This window comes from Clarias gariepinus, chromosome 18, assembly GCF_024256425.1.
Source record: "Clarias gariepinus isolate MV-2021 ecotype Netherlands chromosome 18, CGAR_prim_01v2, whole genome shotgun sequence".
In the NCBI taxonomy this organism is placed as follows: domain Eukaryota; kingdom Metazoa; phylum Chordata; class Actinopteri; order Siluriformes; family Clariidae; genus Clarias; species Clarias gariepinus.
The window spans coordinates 26,092,000-26,110,485 of NC_071117.1; the positions used below are offsets into that span (position 1 = coordinate 26,092,000).

The window sequence follows — 18,486 nt, forward strand, 5'->3', positions numbered from 1 at the left end:
CCATTGATCATAGCATTCTTCTTCACAGATTAGAAAATGTAGTAGGAATTAAGGGTAGAGCCCTTTCCTGGCTCAGATCCTATTTTTTCAAGTTCAAGTAGGCTTTATTGTCACTTCAACCATATACAGTTAGTACACAGTGAAACGAAACAACGTTCCTCCAGGACCAAGGTGCTACATGCACACATAAACTTACAACATAAATTACCAGAGAAGCTAAACTAGCTAACTAAGAGGCCTAGTTAGCTGGCTAGCAGAGACAAGACAGATAGTCCTAACATAAATTACAACATAAATTAACAAAAAACTAACTAACTAAGGAAGACTATCTACAGGTTTTACAGACAACAGACAACATAAAGTGCACATGCAAATGTGCAAATTAGCAACAACAAAGTGACAGTGCGACAATAACATATCAGAACATAAAATATGGTGTTGAGGTAGTAAACATAGCAGCAAGAATTGAGGAATTAGGGCAAAAAGTAATGAATATTGTGCAAAAGAGATGAACATTGAAGCATTAACAAATTTGTGTGTACAATAGTTTGGTGGTGACCGATCGGTATCAGTATGTAGACTTAAATGGTGATTATTCTGAATGTTCTCTAGTGGGGGTTTGGTGTTCCACAGGGTTCAGTTTTAGGCGTACTGCTTTTTTCCCCTTTACATGCTTCCTCTGAGCAACATAATATGGGTGTATGCATGGTATTAGTTTTCACTGTTATGCTGACGACACACAGTTATATGTCTTAGCAAAACCTGATGAGATAAACCAGCTTACTAAAGTTGAGCAATGTGTGCAGGACATAAGAAATTGGATGCTAATTGACTTCCTTCTGTTTAATCCAGATAAGACGTTCTATAGGACGTTCTATAGGACCACATACAGCTAGAAGTAAGATTCTAGATCACTCTGTAACTTTAGATGGCCTTTCTGTTTCATCAAGTGCAACAGTAAAGAACCTCGGTGTGATTATAGATTCCAGCCTTTCATTTGAAGCTCATGTAGATAATATTACCAGGATAGCATTCTTTCACCTCAGAATTATAAGAAATATAAGATAAGAAATATAAGAAATATAATGTTGTACATGCATGTTATTCACAAATTCTGACGCGTGTCTTTTGTTACACAGTTTCACTGACGACTCCAGACGTTTCGTTGATTTCTTTGTCTCTTGTTTATTTTTAACATCAAAGTACAACGGTTGTTACAGTTTCTTGCATAAATCCACTGTAGTCACGACAAGTCGCTTGCTGTGTTTTGTAGTTTCGATAGATTACAGTTACTACAACTCTTTTTACTGTATTCCTTTTAGCTTACTGTCTCACGTTCAAAAGCTTGTGTGCTCCACACCCTTCTGTATCCTTCCGTGTCTCAACAACAACTAACAACTGACGTGTGATAGACATGAAACTACATAACTGTGGGATGATGTCACAGAACAACTCATAAAATATGTCACAATACAAATTATAAGTATGATACTTAATGCTTAATGCTTAACTAATAAACTGAAATAAGATAAACATAACAACAAATCACAAGAATGAAATATGGCCCTTACATTTCCAGACCCTAATTGACAGGCAGGAAGACTGACAATCACACACATTTTTTTATTTATTTATTTTTTACAATTGGGACACAACATTTACTATTGGATTAAAATTTTAATTAACTTTCTTAACACTTTAAACATTTGTTAACTGTTTAACTCAAGGTATTCATATCGTTGCGTACCAAATGAAAGGAACATGACTACTTTATAAGAAAATTAACATTTCATTTCACATATGAGGCACAGCTTATCGATGGGTCTCTATAGTTTTGACCAGCACACGTCTCAAGTTCTTTTTTGTCAGGGAACACTTTCGTGATCCGTCCGATGACCCATAAATTTCTTGGAAAAGACTCGTCAATTATTAGAACTACGTCTCCGATCGTGAGGGTTTTTTCTCACCTGAGACCATTTTTGGCGCTTCTGAAGCAAGGGCAAGTATTCACGCACCCATCGCTTCCAGAATAGGTCGGCAAGGTATTGAATTTGCTTCCACTTGCGACGTGCGTGAATGTCCTCTTTTTTCCAGGTCTGTGGAATCGTCTGTAGCTGTGGTAAGGGGACGGTCATTCATTATAGCTTCCACCTCACACAGGAGTGTATGCAAGCTCTCATCGTTTAGTGTTTGTTCTTTTAGTACGGACCTCAAAATCTTTTTAACTGATCTTATCTGCCTTTCCCATATTCCCCCAAAATGAGAACCAGCAGGAGGATTAAATATCCATTGTATTCCCTTTTGCATGAGGACGCCTTCGATTTTTGACTGATTCCACTGTTGGATAGCTTTACGCAATTCAGTCTCAGTGCCTATGAAGTTTGTTCCATTATCACTTCTCATAACTGACACCTGGCCTCTTCTGCACATGAAGCGTCGAATAGAATTTAAGCAGGAGTCTGTATCTAATGACTGTGCGACTTCAATGTGCATGGCTCTTGTTGTCAGACAAGTAAACAACACCCCATATCTTTTAACATTACTTCTACCCCGTTTGACCTCGAAGGGTCAAAAATAATCTACCCCTACGTTAGTGAACGGTGGGTGATCTGGTGTTATTCTATCACGTGGCAGTTCTGACATTTTTTGTTCACTATTCTTTGCTCTGATCTTTCTACATGTCACACAACTGGACAGAAACTTTCTCACAAGGGAATTTGCAGTCGGAATCCAGTATTTCTGCCGCACTTTTAAAGGCATATAATTCCTTCCACAATGTCCGACCTGTTTGTGAATGTTTCTTAAGATTAAAGTGATAATGTGTGAGTCTTTGGGTATAATGACAGGGTGTTTTGCATGCTCAGGCATTGCAGACCTACCAAGACGTCCTCCAACTCTTAGCACTCCGTCCTGCAGTACTGAATCTAGTTTGGAGAGACAACTGTTTCTTTTTACGGATGCATTACCCTTTTGTAACATGAAAATTTCATCTTTGAATTTTTGGTTTTGCACGAACTTAATGACTTCGTTTTCTGCCATTGTTAAGTCCTTAATTGTTAGAGACTAATGGTTTTCTGGTATTGAGTTGTTCGCCTGTCCCTTAATCCTTTTTGTTCTCTGTTTAAGCATGTCTTTAACGCAAAGAATCCAGGCAACGGATCTTTTCAGCTTGTACCAGTCAGAGTGATAGTTAATCAATTTACTCACGGCATCTGGGCTCTTTGTAGTCTTCACGAGATTCACTAAGGCTGAGTGTTTAATCTCTATGTTGTCCTCTTTCGTCGACATATCGTGAATGTTCTCAGGCCATTTACTCTCTGTTTTCTTAAAAAAGGGGGGACCATGGATCCAATTGTTGTTTTTTATGAAATTTTCACAGGAAACTCCTCTAGAAGCAGCGTCAGCTGGGTTTTTTGAAGTGTTGACATAACTCCACTGCTGTGGCTTGGTTGACTCTCGTATGATGGAGATTCTGTTAGCGACAAAGGTTTTAAAGCAAAGTTTTTCATTAACAATGTATCTCAAGACAGTTGTGCTGTCGGTCCAAAACACAGAGTCCAGCAGTTCTATTTCCAGTTGACCTTTCAACATTTTGTCGTTGTTTACAGCAACCACTGCCGCTGTCAATTCCATTCGGGGGATAGTAGGTTGTTTCAGGGGCGCTACGCGAGAATTCCCCATCATGAATGCACAGTGTGTGAGTACATCAGCATTTACTAACCTAATATATGAGACAACTCCATATCCCATTTCACTTGCATCTGAGAAGTGGTGAAGTTGTGCTGTAGTTGTAACTCCGAAGCCAACTGGTTTTACGCATCTTGCTACACTTAACTCAGACAATTGATGCAACTCGTGTAGCCAGGCCCTCCATCTTCTTATAAATTGTTCAGGAATGTCATTGTGCCAAGCTAGTCTCTCTTTACACAATTGCTGCATTAAGAGCTTAGCTGGCAGTATGACTGGTGCAAGGAAGCCTAAGGGGTCATAAATTGAACTAGCGACTGACAAGATTCCTCTTCTAGTCACAGGCCGCTCTTTTAAACTAATCTTAAACTTGAGCGTGTCTGAATTAATACACCACAACACCCCCAGAGCTCTCTCAACAGGGAGTGCGTCTTTACTTAAATCTAAGTCCCTCATGTCTTTGATTCTCTCACTCTCAGGGATGGAAGTTAGTAATGTACGACTATTACTTGCCCACTTGGTGAGGTGAAACCCTGCGTTTGCGCAAAGTTTGGTGAGATTACTATATAGCGCAACTGCTTGACTATGACTAGAAACAGACTTCAAGCAGTCGTCTACATAAAAGTTTTTAAGTACTGTGTTGACTGCCTCGGCAGATGCATTGCTGCGGTTTTCTTCTGCTGTTTTCCTAAGGGCGAAGTTAGCTACACTTGGAGATGATTTTGCACCAAACAAATGAACGACCATTTTATACTCGACCAAGTCCTGACTCACGTCCCCATTCGGCCACCATAGGAAACGCAACAAGTCTGTGTCCTTTTCCGGAACTCTAACCTGATAGTACATGGCTTCCACATCTGCCATCATGGCAACTTCCTCTTGTCTAAAGCGTGTGAGCACCCCAATGAGTGAGTTTGTCAGGTCGGGTCCCTGCAGAAGCTCACTATTTAATAATATTCCCTGATAGCTGGCAGCACAGTCAAAGACTACCCTTAGTTTTTTATTTTGAGGATGGTATACACCATGGTGAGGTATATACCACACTTGCCCGTCTTGTCGACTCAGGTGAGGTGTGGGGACCTTGACTGCATGACCCTTTTCAAACATGTCATTCATGAATACTCTTCATGAAAGGAGCGGTTATTATAAACTTCCGTTTGAGGTTCAGTGCGCGCTGCATGGCTGCGCTTCGGTTGTTGGGCATTTGAATAGCTGCTTTCTTAAATGGTAGGCCAATGTAGAAGTGATTGTCAGTGAACTGCAGGGAAATAGTTACATAGTCTAAAAACTGATAGTCCTCTTGTGACAACTCTTTGTCATCACAGTTCCGTTCAGGAAAATCGTGGTTGTACTGTTGTATCAGCATTTGTTCTTCACTTTTAATGGAAACTCTGTTGACTGCAACACTCACTTGCTCATTGTCACACGTGCCTTCCTCGACCGACTCTCGAAGAGATCCATTTATGGTCCATCCGAGAGCAGTCTTTACTGCATACAGATCTGGCCTTTAAAAACCCACGTTTTCGGAAAAGGGATCCCACGACTTGCCGCGGTTGCGCGCGGCAAGCTGTGAAAATGCCCTTTAATACCTGTAGGGGGCAGTCGTGTTTCAGTCTAAAGTATTGTGTGTCTACTGAAGCCGAAAAATGTTATGTCTTAGGCGCCCATTGACAGCAAGCGACAGAGCTCATAAACGTGTCAAGCTCAAACTGTTATGTATTTATTCATCATTTTCATTCAGAATTATTATTATTATTAGTAGTAGTAGTTCTCCGAATTTATTATTATTATTGTAACGCACCTGCGCGTGTGTAAAAGGACTACAAAGATGTATGACGTTAGCCTATAACAGTATTGTTTTTATGCGCTTTAAACGCAGACGGGTACTGGTGGCTCAGTGGTAGATGATTTGCCCGCCATGCGGGAGACCCGGGTTCGATTCCCAGCCAGTGCTCAATATGCTGGTGCTATTCGCTAAAATGCCATAGATATAGCATTACATTATCAACTTATGCTTCAGTACTAAATGCATGTTTGCAATTGAGAATTATTTTTTGCTTAAGCTATGAAACACATTAGCACTCACCTCACAGTTGCTATAACTTAATGATTATCATAAGCAAAAAGTATAAAACAAAGGATTCACATTTATTACATTTTCACCCAGAGCGGGATTCGAACCAGGGTCTGGACGATTTTATAGGATATACGGATATTATACGAATATTAATTAAGCAACGCCACACCACGTGAAAAGCGGAAAAATGCTTCAATTTCATTGGCTGTCACTGAGTGTCAGCTATTCACGACTGGCCCCCGCGGAACACAGAATCCCCGGGCTTTGACTGCGCTTTCTCTATTCGTTATTACAGGGGCGTACTGGGACCAAAAAGTGGCTCTGGACTTCCTGGCCCACAGCAGCCCACACCATAATACATTGGCTCATTAATGTAGAGATACATTTTTAACACCAGTTACTAGTATAAAAATATAACACAATACAGAAATTAATGCTATTTAAACATGTTATTTGAAGTATCACTGAACATATATTGGGTCAAAGAAACGAAAAAAAAAAGAACATCAAGACAAACAACATATAAATCTATAAAGACAATATTTTAAAAGGAATGGCAATAAAACTGAACAGGTAAGCTGAAATAAAATCAGTAGCAGCAGTAGCTCACGCTAGTAAACTAGTTACTTATTTTAATTATTATGGTAGTCAATATTAACACGAAATAATGCTGAGAAACATTATTTGAATTAATATTGACCACCATAATAATTACTAGCACAAGTTAATGCTGCTACAAATTTTATTCTGTTTGATTGCCATTCTTTTTACTTGGCTCTGGTAGATCAGGGGAGACGTGTTGGTCATCATCAGCATGTATTATGATGTGGGATGTGGTGCGCTGTTGGATCCAGCCTCACTGTCCCTGACCTGTTATAGGCAGAATCTGTTCATTTGAAGCATTTCACAGCATTTACCTCTAAAGCTTTTTCTTATTTTCGCGTAACCTTTTCTTCTTCCTCCTTTTCATTCATGGAAATTATTATTAATTTGCTCAGAAAATTCGCTGCATCGAGAAAGGATCAATATCTAAAAATTGCCCACGTGTGTGGACAAAGAATACAAAAGTGTATAATCTTTAATAAAGTTAATCTAATACAATGTTGTTTTCAATGCTGAAGCAAACATGATTTTGTTTTAGTCTATTCATTGAATACAACGCGACAGCGCGCTCCGAGGTGAAGCGCACCCACAGTTACTGTAATCCCCCATCTCACCTTTACTACAGGTGTGAAGTCATCAAACCGGTTTCGCTGCTGGGGGAATTCACAGAATTGGGGGTTTTAAAACAAATTAACAAGATCGAGCAGACTTCAGACAGGGGGTTTGGTTGGTTAGAAGTGGCGCTTTGTCTCGCCCGTGGAGCAATTCAGTGTAGAACCGCCACTGCCTATTTTCCACCACATCACGTACTTCCCTGATCTCGGACTAAACTCCGCGCTTTGCTTTTATAATGTGGAGCAAGCCCGAAATCATATTAACGTAGCATTCATCATTCAAAGTTATTCATATCAGTGTATAGTAAGTGTGATTTGAAAAGTGCTATAACTCCACCTGCTACAGTTTCAGCCCAGTGGAACAATCTGACTACATGTGAAGTGCCATGAAAAAGTATTTGCCCCTTCCTATTTTTTTTTTTTTGCATATTTGTCACACTTGTATAGGTGGAATTTCACCTAAACACTTTAGGTGAGAATGTATAGGTTAATATGTATAGGTGAGAACAGCTGATTCACACTTGGGGAGAGTGAATAATTTGCATTTGAATGTTGTCTGGCATTGTAAGCACACGCAGTGACACTAAAAGAACAATAGGATTAATAGGAATAGGAGGCACTAAAGAGGAGGATTTTAATTTAGACTATAAAAAAATTAACCTGCGTCTATTTTTAGGCGTGCCAGCTGCCACTTTTTAGTCTTATAATGCCCACATGACATGCTGGTACAGAGCTGGACATAGCTCATCACCCTGCGCTATAAAATACGAATACGACGACCATCCGCGGACAGCAGCTCCTGCCTCCGTCCGCTCGCGCTGGCTCTTCTTTGAAGTCCCTGGGGCGCGTTCCATTTGCCCCGTTTGCATGCCGCACTTCCACGTTGTGTGCGCGCGTCTCACTCACACCGCGTTGTAAAATCCACTGTAAACCAACAAACCCCGAGTATTTTATAGCGCGGATTGGAAGCCCGGGAATATTAGCAAGGAGAGCTGTTCTTCACTATTCGTGCCTAAATCCGCAGCCCCGCTTCTTCGCATATCTGAAGGAGAGGCCGCCTAACTAGTGAGCGAGGAGCGATATTGATTTGGGCGCACGCCGTGACAGTCTGAAAAAAAACTATTGTCCTCAAAAATGTAACAGATGAGGACTCTAATTAATGTGCAAAAACTATATAATAAAACTATATAAGACTACATGCCTTTATAAGACTCAACTTTTATTTAAGCGCACTCACAATAACGAAAAAACGTGATTTTATAAATGTTTGAAAGCAAATAAGCTGCGCTGTTCTGTATTGTTTTTGGTGAACTTGAGCGCGTCAGAAAATGAATGCAAACGTTTTTTTAAATGGTCAGAGTCAGTCTGCTTGCTGTTTTCCCGACGCGTTCATAATCATTAGTCTACTTCTGACGGTGCGCTCTGGAAAACTCCATGCATGCGGCTAAGCGCTGATTAAAACTATGGAGTAAATTAAAGAGGAGAATCACGATGCCGAATCGAAGTCCTGAGCCCAAACCTCATTTAAATTAAATTAACAAATACTATAAGTAAAAAAAACAACAGCCCACGTTTAGAAACTGTTTATAAATTCTTTCCGACATGAGTTGGTCCGGTGTTATGCGCAGAGCGCCGGGAGATTTCCTGAAGCTTCGAAATCACTGGGGCATTTTTTCTAAATAGATGCTATTGTTAATAACTGATGGAGGTTTGGGGCTGTATACACACACATTTTTGAGGGGTTTAAAACGAATTAGTCCGAGCAGACCTACATGAAAGGTGAGAAGTGAGTAACTGCGCGCGCTGTCGCGGTGTATATACTGTACAACACACGTTTATCAACCTTTTGATAAAAACGCTGCCTTTTGTAAAGTAAAAGTAATTTACAAAAGACAAACTGCTTTATTTTAGTCATGAATTCACAATCACATCACATTCCAGCTATTATTTCCAGCCGTGGTTAAATAATGTATAAAATAATTATTAAATGCTGGACACAAACAGCAAATATGATGATTATTATAAAAAGGCCCAAGAAGTTCGTGGTCATAAAATAATATTTACTTAATAATATAATATATATAGTTCATTTATGTCTTCTGATGATGTCGACACATTTTTTACGTTTTAAGTGAGATATGTTGGCATATTCACGAATCAGGACATTCGCATAGTTAAGACTACCAGAAAGCCTACTATCAGGAAATTAAATTAATTTCAACACCATGTAAACCGAGACACTGCCATGTCTTTCACTGTTTTGTCCCTGTTAAAACATTACAAAAATATATAGGAAACTTATTAAGAATTCTAAAGCATGAATTTGGGCATCTCATTTCATCATTATGAAAAAAATATGAAGCACATATACACACATTTATCATGAAAGATCTGTTGTAAAGCAAAATAAAATTCATGTTTGCTTCAGCATTGGGAACAATATTGTTTTAGACTAAGTAATTATACACAATTCTTCGTTGTACAGTACTTGGTCCGGCGTTTAAATAACGTCCTTCCATGCGCCATCTGGCGGATATTTAGTGAAGCACAACACATTTATTTAAATTCCCGAATGTTGCTTACGGCAAGTCGCCGTGCGCCGCGCGCTAAATTGAGGCATCCCGCGGGAAAACACGTGCAGTCTTAATGGCCACATCTGTATGGCCCATTGTGCCTGCTGTTGATTACTCGCCATGGGTTTAGGAGCCTATGCTTGTTGTTACCTATGAGAATTTCAACTCTAGCATTAATCTGAGACAATTTTACTTCGCTGAGGTATGGCCACTTATCAATGTCGTGCTGTTGTGGAATGTTTTCCACTGAGACTGGGATACTCTTTTGTGTGAACACTTTGGGGAGTTCAACAAAGGTGTTTTCTTCCAGACCACTAACCTCTAAGTCAGTAAGCACGTAACTTTCTACTTGTTTCCTCGCGTTTATGGTGCTTAACATGATGTCAATTTTTTACCTTGTACGTTTAATCGCCTTGCTAATGACTCTGTACAAAAAGTAGCAGAACTACCTGGGTCCATAAAGGCGTACACTTCTACTGTCTTATTACCTTTCTTGGACTTTATTTTAACAGGTACTATGGAGAGAATACAGTCATCTCCAGCCCCGATACACGCTCGTTTCATGACTCACTGTAACAGGCAGTGTTTTAACTGGTACAGTTTCGTCGACTTTTACGATCGCTTGAGCTGTGTCTTGTGCTGCAATGTGTAGCATGCGAGGATGTTTCTTTGAGCACAACTGACATGTGATTTTCTTTGTGCAGTCTCTGCTTAGGTGTCCTTTTACTAAACAAACAAAGCAGAATCCATTTCTTTTCCAAAAGTCCAATTTGTCCTTATATGTCTTATCGTTAAACTGGTAGCATTCATCTAGCGTATGATCTTTCACGCAGAATGCACAAGGTTTTAGTGAAGGCACTGATAACTAATGCACTACTACTTTTTACTGTACTTAAGTCTTTGTGATCTTTGTGAAGCTCAGACTTACTGCAGAGAGAAATACACTGATCTCGCCTCCATCAACAATTTGAAAGAGATGATGAAGCTGAGAAACACACTGAAGATGGAAACTGCAAATCAAGCTTGGATCGGTCTACAGAGGGGAAAAACTTTCTACAGAGATGGAGACACTTACAGAAACTGGAAAAGTGATGAACCAAACAACAATGGGGGGAAATGAGTTCTGTGTTGAGATGTATGTGGATGGAACATGTAATGATGATATGTGTGATGTGTCACAATATTTTGTGTGTTATGAAGGTTAGAGTTTTCAAATATATGCTAATAAGTGTAAAAAAATTCCAACATTGGACTTGGATTGGAGTTGTTCATATTAAAAATTCAATGTCTTTTAGAGAAGGACACAAACACCAAAAGCTACATATCGATTAATAAACACAAGACTTGGCGTGATGCTCAGACCTACTGCAGACAGAACTACCTTGACCTGGTCAGTGTGAGGAACCAAAATCAGAATGAGAAGATCAGGAATATCATTAAAAATTCTTCTTCTTCTGGCTTTTGGATTGGTCTGTTTAATGACTCCTGGATGTGGTCAGATCAGAGTAATTCCTCATTCAGATACTGGAGCTCTAACAAACCCAGTAAAGATTTGAACTATACTGCAGTGAATGTGTCTGATCAACTCTACTGGAGTGATGTGATCTGTACAGAAAAATTCCCATTAATCTGTAATAAGAGTGAGTTATTTGATAATGAAATGATAAATACTATAAAGTGCTGTTTCCAGTTAGTATTAATTATGTTGTATTGTCATAAACTGTACAAAATTCAGTTTTTTATAAATAAAACAGCACATAGATCTCTGGATAAACGTGTAAGAAACATAACATTTAAAAACATTTTAGAATAATATTACTGTACAGATACCTGTTAACATAGCAATAAAATTTTCAATAAAATATTTATTCAATGTTTATCGTATTTAGAAAAACTGATCCTGATCAAGCAGAACCTGACCTGGTGGGAAGCTCTGAATTACGAGCACGTGTGGCTCGGACTACGTTATGACTGCATCCAGCGTATCTGGTTTTGGGTTTTTGGATCAATGATCTGCTACCAGGACTGGGCACCGGGGAACAGGATGTGGAATACAGACTGCAGCCAAGAGAAGAGAAGTGGAGCAGTGCAGTCTGGAGAAAAACAGCAGTGGATCGACCTGCCTGAGAGCTCTCAACTCCACTTCATCTGCTCTACGATGGTTAGTCACAGTGTTTTTTATCCTTGTTGTATGTTTTTTTTCTACACTGCAATTAAAATCATTCTGGCCTTTATGATTGATACAGATATTTTTAAATGAATACACATAAAGACAAGAGGTGGTCCACCATCTGTATCCAACATCACCAAATCTACAGTACAGTTTCATTTATACTCTTCTATGCATTACTGCTATAATCTTTCTTCTTTATTCAGATGTGCTGTTTTTTTCTGATTCACTGTCTCCATATAACATAATGTTTTCATATTTTCAGCGTAGACTACCTACTATACCTACTGTATATTTTCTTAATTTTTTAAATAAATTATTATTTTTTATTTAAATTAATTTAAAGGGGAAAAAATCGTTTCTGATGTTGCTATGTGGTTACTGAATTCTGAGTTTTGGAATTCTAACCTACTGTATAGGTCATGCCATGCAACTGGATGAAGAAATTAAGCTTGATAGGCTATTTAGTTAATCACATTTTTGTTTATGCTTGGTGTGAGTATTATTTTACAAGATTATTGCATCAACACTGGAATATTTGTACTAGAAATGTCCAGTTTATTTAGTGCCAATAAAGTGCATTTTTATCTGAATAAATTTATTCCTCCCAGTCACTGGAGGCTCCCACATTAAGCTTCTACTGCCACTTAGTCGGGAGGGCCGCAAACCGACTCACGTGTTTCCTCTTATCCATGTGAGATCACCGACCATTTTTTCGAACTGCTTGCTCACACACCATTGGGGGCGGCATAACACGCTCTGAGAAATAGCGCTATCCACTCCCTTCGCCTGCACGAGCTCACAGACGCCCCTGATTGGCTTGTAGAGCCGTCATTAATGTGGGAGCACTGAGTACCTCTCATCCCTCCCCCCCTGAGAAAACTCGGCCAATTAGCTGTCTTTAGGCCTCCGGTTGTGAGAGGTTACAGCATCACCCGGGAATCAAACTAGCGATCTCGGGATGATAGTGATGATAGAGCTTTACCACTGCGCCACTCAGAGGCCTGGGGGACCTGGTTTTGAATGGAATCTATTGAAAAATGACCAGAACGACTGGAGATGGCCTGCTGAATTCTTAACATAGGTTTGGAGTTCAGGGCTCTGTCTCTAGAGTTAAATATTACACTCACAGAGAGGAAGTTTATTATCAGTTTCTGTAGCTTAATAGAACCAGAGGCGTCATGAAGACACCACAAAAAGGGGGCATATCTTCTTATTTTTTAGACAGGCACAGGGTTTTAATTAGTTACATTTTTTTAAATTTGATTTTGTAAATCTCTTCTATGTCAATGCCTGACTGTTCATTTATTGTCATTTGTATTGACAAATTTTAGTAAATTTTGTTAGAATTTAAGAGGGCACTGTAAGGTTTTAAAATATTGTAAGACATTGTAATCTAATAAGAAGATTCCTGTGCCTCGGGAAAAGACCCCTCACTGTGCTCTCTTGTGCCTTCTGTGGTAACACCTTCTATATCCTGTACCCATTTGTTTAATCAGAAGAATGCAAATGTATTTCCTCTCCTGTCTGTCTCTGGGTCTCTCTATGACTGACATGTTAATGATGTTTTTTTTTTTTTTTTTTTTTTAAAGTTCGGGCCTTAGCACCGTTTAAAATGTGCTGTCTTTGCTTAGAATATACAGAGATTTTCTTGTGTGTGGTTTTCTCTCCTGGTCGATCCGATAATTGTATCAAGGTGCGGCAGACACAAGCTAAAACTCTACTTTTCTTAGATTAAAACTTAGCTCGGACACAATTCTTCTTCATTTAAACCTAACAATATGTTTATGGTTGCTTAATTGAGTTGGGGTCTGGGGAATTTGGAGTCCATAAATGTAATAGCCAGGTCATTCAGTAACATTGTCTCCAGAGGCTTGTACAGTGGTCACTATGCATAATGTTTGATCACTTTATGTACTTCCCAATGTGTTGGAATAGGGTAAATCTGGACTCATCACACCATATGACGTTTGTTAATTGCAACTTTATGCTCCCTAACTAACTGAAGCCTTTTTTTTCTGTTGAGTCTCATGTATTGTAAGTGGTTTTCTTATTTAATTCATTTTTTTATTTGTATAGTGCTTTTAACAATTGTTGTAAAGCAGCTTTACACAATCAAAAGAAAATCAGATAATTTGTATGCAATGTGAAAAATCTGCACGAATCAAAATAATTAGACAGTCGCTAATGAGCAGGCCAAAGGTGACAATGGCAAGGAAAAGAGGAACCAGACTGAACTGGTAACCCATCCTCATTTGGGTGATAATAGGGATAGCAGGGATTGATCATACTATCATGACTCAGTCATACTGTGTGTTAAGCAGCTGGAAGTTCAATGCTTCATAGCTGTTTAGTCCCACTAATTTTTAGACATAACTTTAAAGGTGTAATCAGCATTTACAAACCCCTTTTATTAGATAAAGGAAGGAATGAGTGGGTAAGATTTGTAATGTTTGATATCAATCTAAAGCTGGCTTTATTTAAAGAACATTGGTGGACCACAGGAAATTGGTAGCATGAACGGAGCTCATGCAAAATTACTTAATAAAAGGTATTAAAAACTCCAACCAGATGGGCCCCACGTGACAGTGGAAACACCAAGCTAAGGTATGCACAAAAGTGGGAACTATGTGAGGCATGGCTAAGCCCCGCAACCACATCCAATTGGACCAATCACCCATGGGACAGACTGACCCCGAAGGGACAAAAACCCTAAGGGAGTCTACAGCAAGTTAACATCTACTACTGCAACCTACAACATCTTTCAAGCAGCTCGGGCTTCCGCCCTTGCGGGCGTTACGCCACCACCACTGCTGGCGTCATCCGCTCTTCAAGAACTCTCTAAGAGACTTTGTGCCAGAACTCCAAAGTCCCGCAACGAAGAAACCCTCAGGAGAAGTTCCAGAGTGCAGCCATCGGTAACCAGGCAACCAACGCCTCAACGGATGTAACCAACAGATGAAAATTAAACGTAACGCAAGTAAACAAACAAAGCTGCATACCTTGCTGAAGTTGGTGCTCGTTTCATAACTGATCATTAAGATTAAACGCCAAAATAAAGCCATCAGTTCGGGGCAATTGATGTGCCACACGAGAAGATAGTCTCTCCAGCTCCCTTGGGTTGGATGGCCATCTAAGACCACACCCCAGTCCGTGAGGGAAGCGTCTGTTGTAAGCATCTCGCAACGACAAAAAAAAAAACACACATAAAGTGGGACCCAAAGTCAGAAACCGGGGTCTGAACCACATGGAAAGGATACGAAGCCTTTGGCGCGTAACCCTTATTTGCTTCTGGGAATTGGCCCTGAGTAAAATCCCCTTGCTTTTATTCACAACTGAAATGATCTCATGTGCAGAAGGCCCAAAGGTATCACCGTGGACGCAGCTTCCATGAGAACTTAAAATCTCTAAAAGTGATGAACAGTCACTTTCTGGACTAGCTTGGTCGCATTGCGATCAAATCCTATGTGACACCCAAATATGTTGTGTTCTGAGCAAAAAAGAGAACGCTTTTATGGTGTTGAGTCTCAATCCTCAAAAGTCTCAAAAGGAACGGAGATGCGCTAGGATGACATCCCGATGTTGAAGCGCTAGCTTCTGAGACTGACCCAGAATCAGCCAGTCGTCTAATGTGCAGGGTGAGCTAGACCAAATGGAAGGACTCGATACTGGTAAGCTTCGCCCCTGAAAGCGAACCTCAGGAACTTCCTGTGTTGTGGCACTATTTCTATGTGAAAATACAGTGGTGTAAAAAACTATTTGGCCCCTTTCTGATTTCTTATTCTTTTGCATGTTTGTCACACTTAAATGTTTCTGCTCATCAAAAACCGTTAACTATTAGTCAAAGATAACATAATTGAACACAAAGTGCAGTTTTTAAATGAAGGTTTATGTTATTAAGGGAGAAAAAAAAACTCAAAATCTACATGGCCCTGTGTGAAAAAGTGATTGCCCCCCTTGTTAAAAAATAACTTAACTGTGGTTTATCACACCTGAGGTCAATTTCTGTAGTCACCCCCAGGCCTGATTACTGCCACACCTGTTTCAATCAAGAAATCACTTAAATAGGAGCTACCTGACACAGAGAAGTAGACCAAAAGCACCTCAAAAGCTAGACATCATGCCAAGATCCAAAGAAATTCAGGAACAAATGAGAACAAAAGTAATTGAGATCTATCAGTCTGGTAAAGGTTATAAAGCCATTTCTAAAGCTTTGGGACTCCAGCAAACCACAGTGAGAGCCATTATCCACAAATGGCAAAAACATGGAACAGTGGTGAACCTTCCCAGGAGTGGCCGGCCGACCAAAATTACCCCAAGAGCGCAGAGACAACTCATCCGAGAGGCCACAAAAGACCCCAGGACAACATCTAAAGAACTGTAGGCCTCAATTAAGGTCAGTGTTCCCGACTCCACCATAAGAAAGAGACTGGGCAAAAACAGCCTGCATGGCAGATTTTCAAGGCGCAAACCACTTTTAAACAAAAAGAACATTAAGGCTCGTCTCAATTTTGCTAAAAAAGTTGAGCTTTTTGGAAGGTGCATGTCCCGTTACATCTGGCGTAAAAGTAACACAGCATTTCAGAAAAAGAACATTATACCAACAGTAAAATATGGTGGTGGTAGTGTGATGGTCTGGGGTTGTTTTGCTGCTTCAGGACCTGGAAGGCTTGCTGTGATAGATGGAACCATGAATTCTACTGTCTACCAAAAAAATCCTGAAGGAGAATGTCCGGCCATCTGTTCGTCAACTCAAGCTGAAGCAATCTTGGTGCTGCAGCAGGACAATGACCCAAAACACACCAGCAAATCCACCTCTGAATGGCTGAAGAAAAACAAAAACCCTCAAATAAAGCTGAATTACAACAATTCTGCAAAGATGAGTAGGCCAAAATTTCTCCAGAGCGCTGTAAAAGACTCGTTGCAAGTTATCGCAAACGCTTGATTGCAGTTATTGCTGCTAAGGGTGGCCCAACCAGTTATTAGGTTCAGGGGGCAATTACTTCTTCACACAGCGCCATGTAGGTTTGGATTTTTTCTCCCTATACCATCATTTAAAAACTGCATTTTGTGTTTACTTGTGTTATCTTTGACTAATAGTTAAATGTGTTTGATGATCAGAAACATTTTGTGTGACAAACATGCAAAGGAATACGAAATCGGGAAGGGGGAAAATAGTTTTTCACACCACTGTAGTTATATTAGTTAACTCAATTTATTATTATTATTAATATTTTATTTTATTATTATTAATTATAATTTTTTTTTTTTTATTTATTATTATTATTTTTGAATTTCTTTCATCTTTGTGAAGCTGCTTTGAGACAATGACTATTGTTAAAAGCGCTATATAAATAAAATTGAAAAATTAAAATTGAAAAAACTCTATACATGTTTAAGTGACCTCCATTGATGATTCTGGCTAGCTTTCTTACATTTTATAGTTTAGTTCCCTAGTTCAAGATAATTCAGCACCATTCCTCCATGTTTTTTATAATGCGTTGAATGGTTCTTAACCCAGTTCTAGTAAGTTCAAATTGTAATTAGTTGTTTTCTTTGCTTGAGGCCAGCCAGTAATTTGACCCTTCTTTAATGGTGAACTTTTTCAATCATTTCAAGTTTTTCACATTTTCTCATATTAAAATGGATTCAAATTGTCATTTCCTTAAAATTGTATCCTCAATATTTACCTGTTAAAACTTTTGCATTAGCACTGTACAAGTTTAAATACAGCATGCTAGTAACATGTGTTACCTTTCTGAGGTTTTCTTATCATTGAAATTTAAAAAAGTTTAGAAGTAAGCATTAGTACTGTAACAGGTACAACCCTTTTTGCATGGACGGCACCATAAAGCACGGACACGAGGCGAGGTCTTATGGAAAAAAGGGTCATTTATTTAGGATAAATGGGGAAGGAGAAGGTTAAAGGAGGAAGGATGGAAAGAAAAGAGAGGAAAGAAGTGAAAGGTGCACATGCAGGGCGGAGTGGCAGAACGGAGCACACAGAGGCAGCGCTCCTGCACACTTCCTCAACGTTTTTTTTCCTTCTGTCGATGGCCAGCCTGGCCACTCCCAGCTCAATCTGGGCACGGCCTCAGGCGGGAGTTCTCGCTGACTTCCATCAGCTGGGCGGCTTTCCCGGCTGAAATCGGGGGCCTAAATGCAATCCTCCTTGCGGCCTTTTCCTCTTCAATGGTGGGGACGCGAAGGCAGGCTGTCCTCAGCGTGGAGAGCAAAAGGCGCAATTCCAGTGTTCTTTTATTTTAAATTCCTTGGGCGCGTCACATCACCCCGCTGGCATGCCACTTTCTCGTGCTCCACTGCATGTCTTTTTATGTTCTTCCCAGACCGCGGACTAAATTCCGTGCCTTGCTGTTATAATGCAGAGTAAGCCCGAGATTCCATTACCATGAATTATCGCCAGTCGGCCCAAATAGGCGGCCCCGTCCCTTTGCATACCTGCAGAAGGGGGTGCCGCCTACCTAGGGAACCTACGGAGTGAGCGAGGAGCGATAATAGATTTAGGCACATGTCCATAACAGGCGCACGCCATGACAGTAGCAAATTCACACCCCACTATTAATTTGACTGTTTGTTTACCTTTCACAAGTTTATACATATTTATACAGTTTGCATAATAATGACAACAAATGACCGTCGCGTTCTCCACCAATAGACATTTTAATGTAAACACAATGCCCAACTGTCACGATTGGGGTGTATTGGCGGATGTTGTCGCAGTGGGCGGAAACTGCAGGCATA

General features: G+C 39.9%; 1 protein-coding gene across 1 annotated transcript in view; it reads left to right on the top strand.

Moving 5' to 3' along the window:
* The window catches only part of LOC128506371 (uncharacterized), a 28,054-nt gene extending 10,215 nt beyond the window's left edge, over positions 1-17,839 (top strand). The window contains exons 2-5 of the mRNA XM_053476790.1: positions 10,472-10,642; positions 10,850-11,194; positions 11,444-11,715; positions 17,786-17,839. Coding sequence (XP_053332765.1) covers positions 10,472-10,642; positions 10,850-11,194; positions 11,444-11,715; positions 17,786-17,839 — 842 coding nt within the window. The remainder of the gene's footprint in view (positions 1-10,471; positions 10,643-10,849; positions 11,195-11,443; positions 11,716-17,785) is intronic.
* Positions 17,840-18,486: the final 647 nt, after the last annotated feature.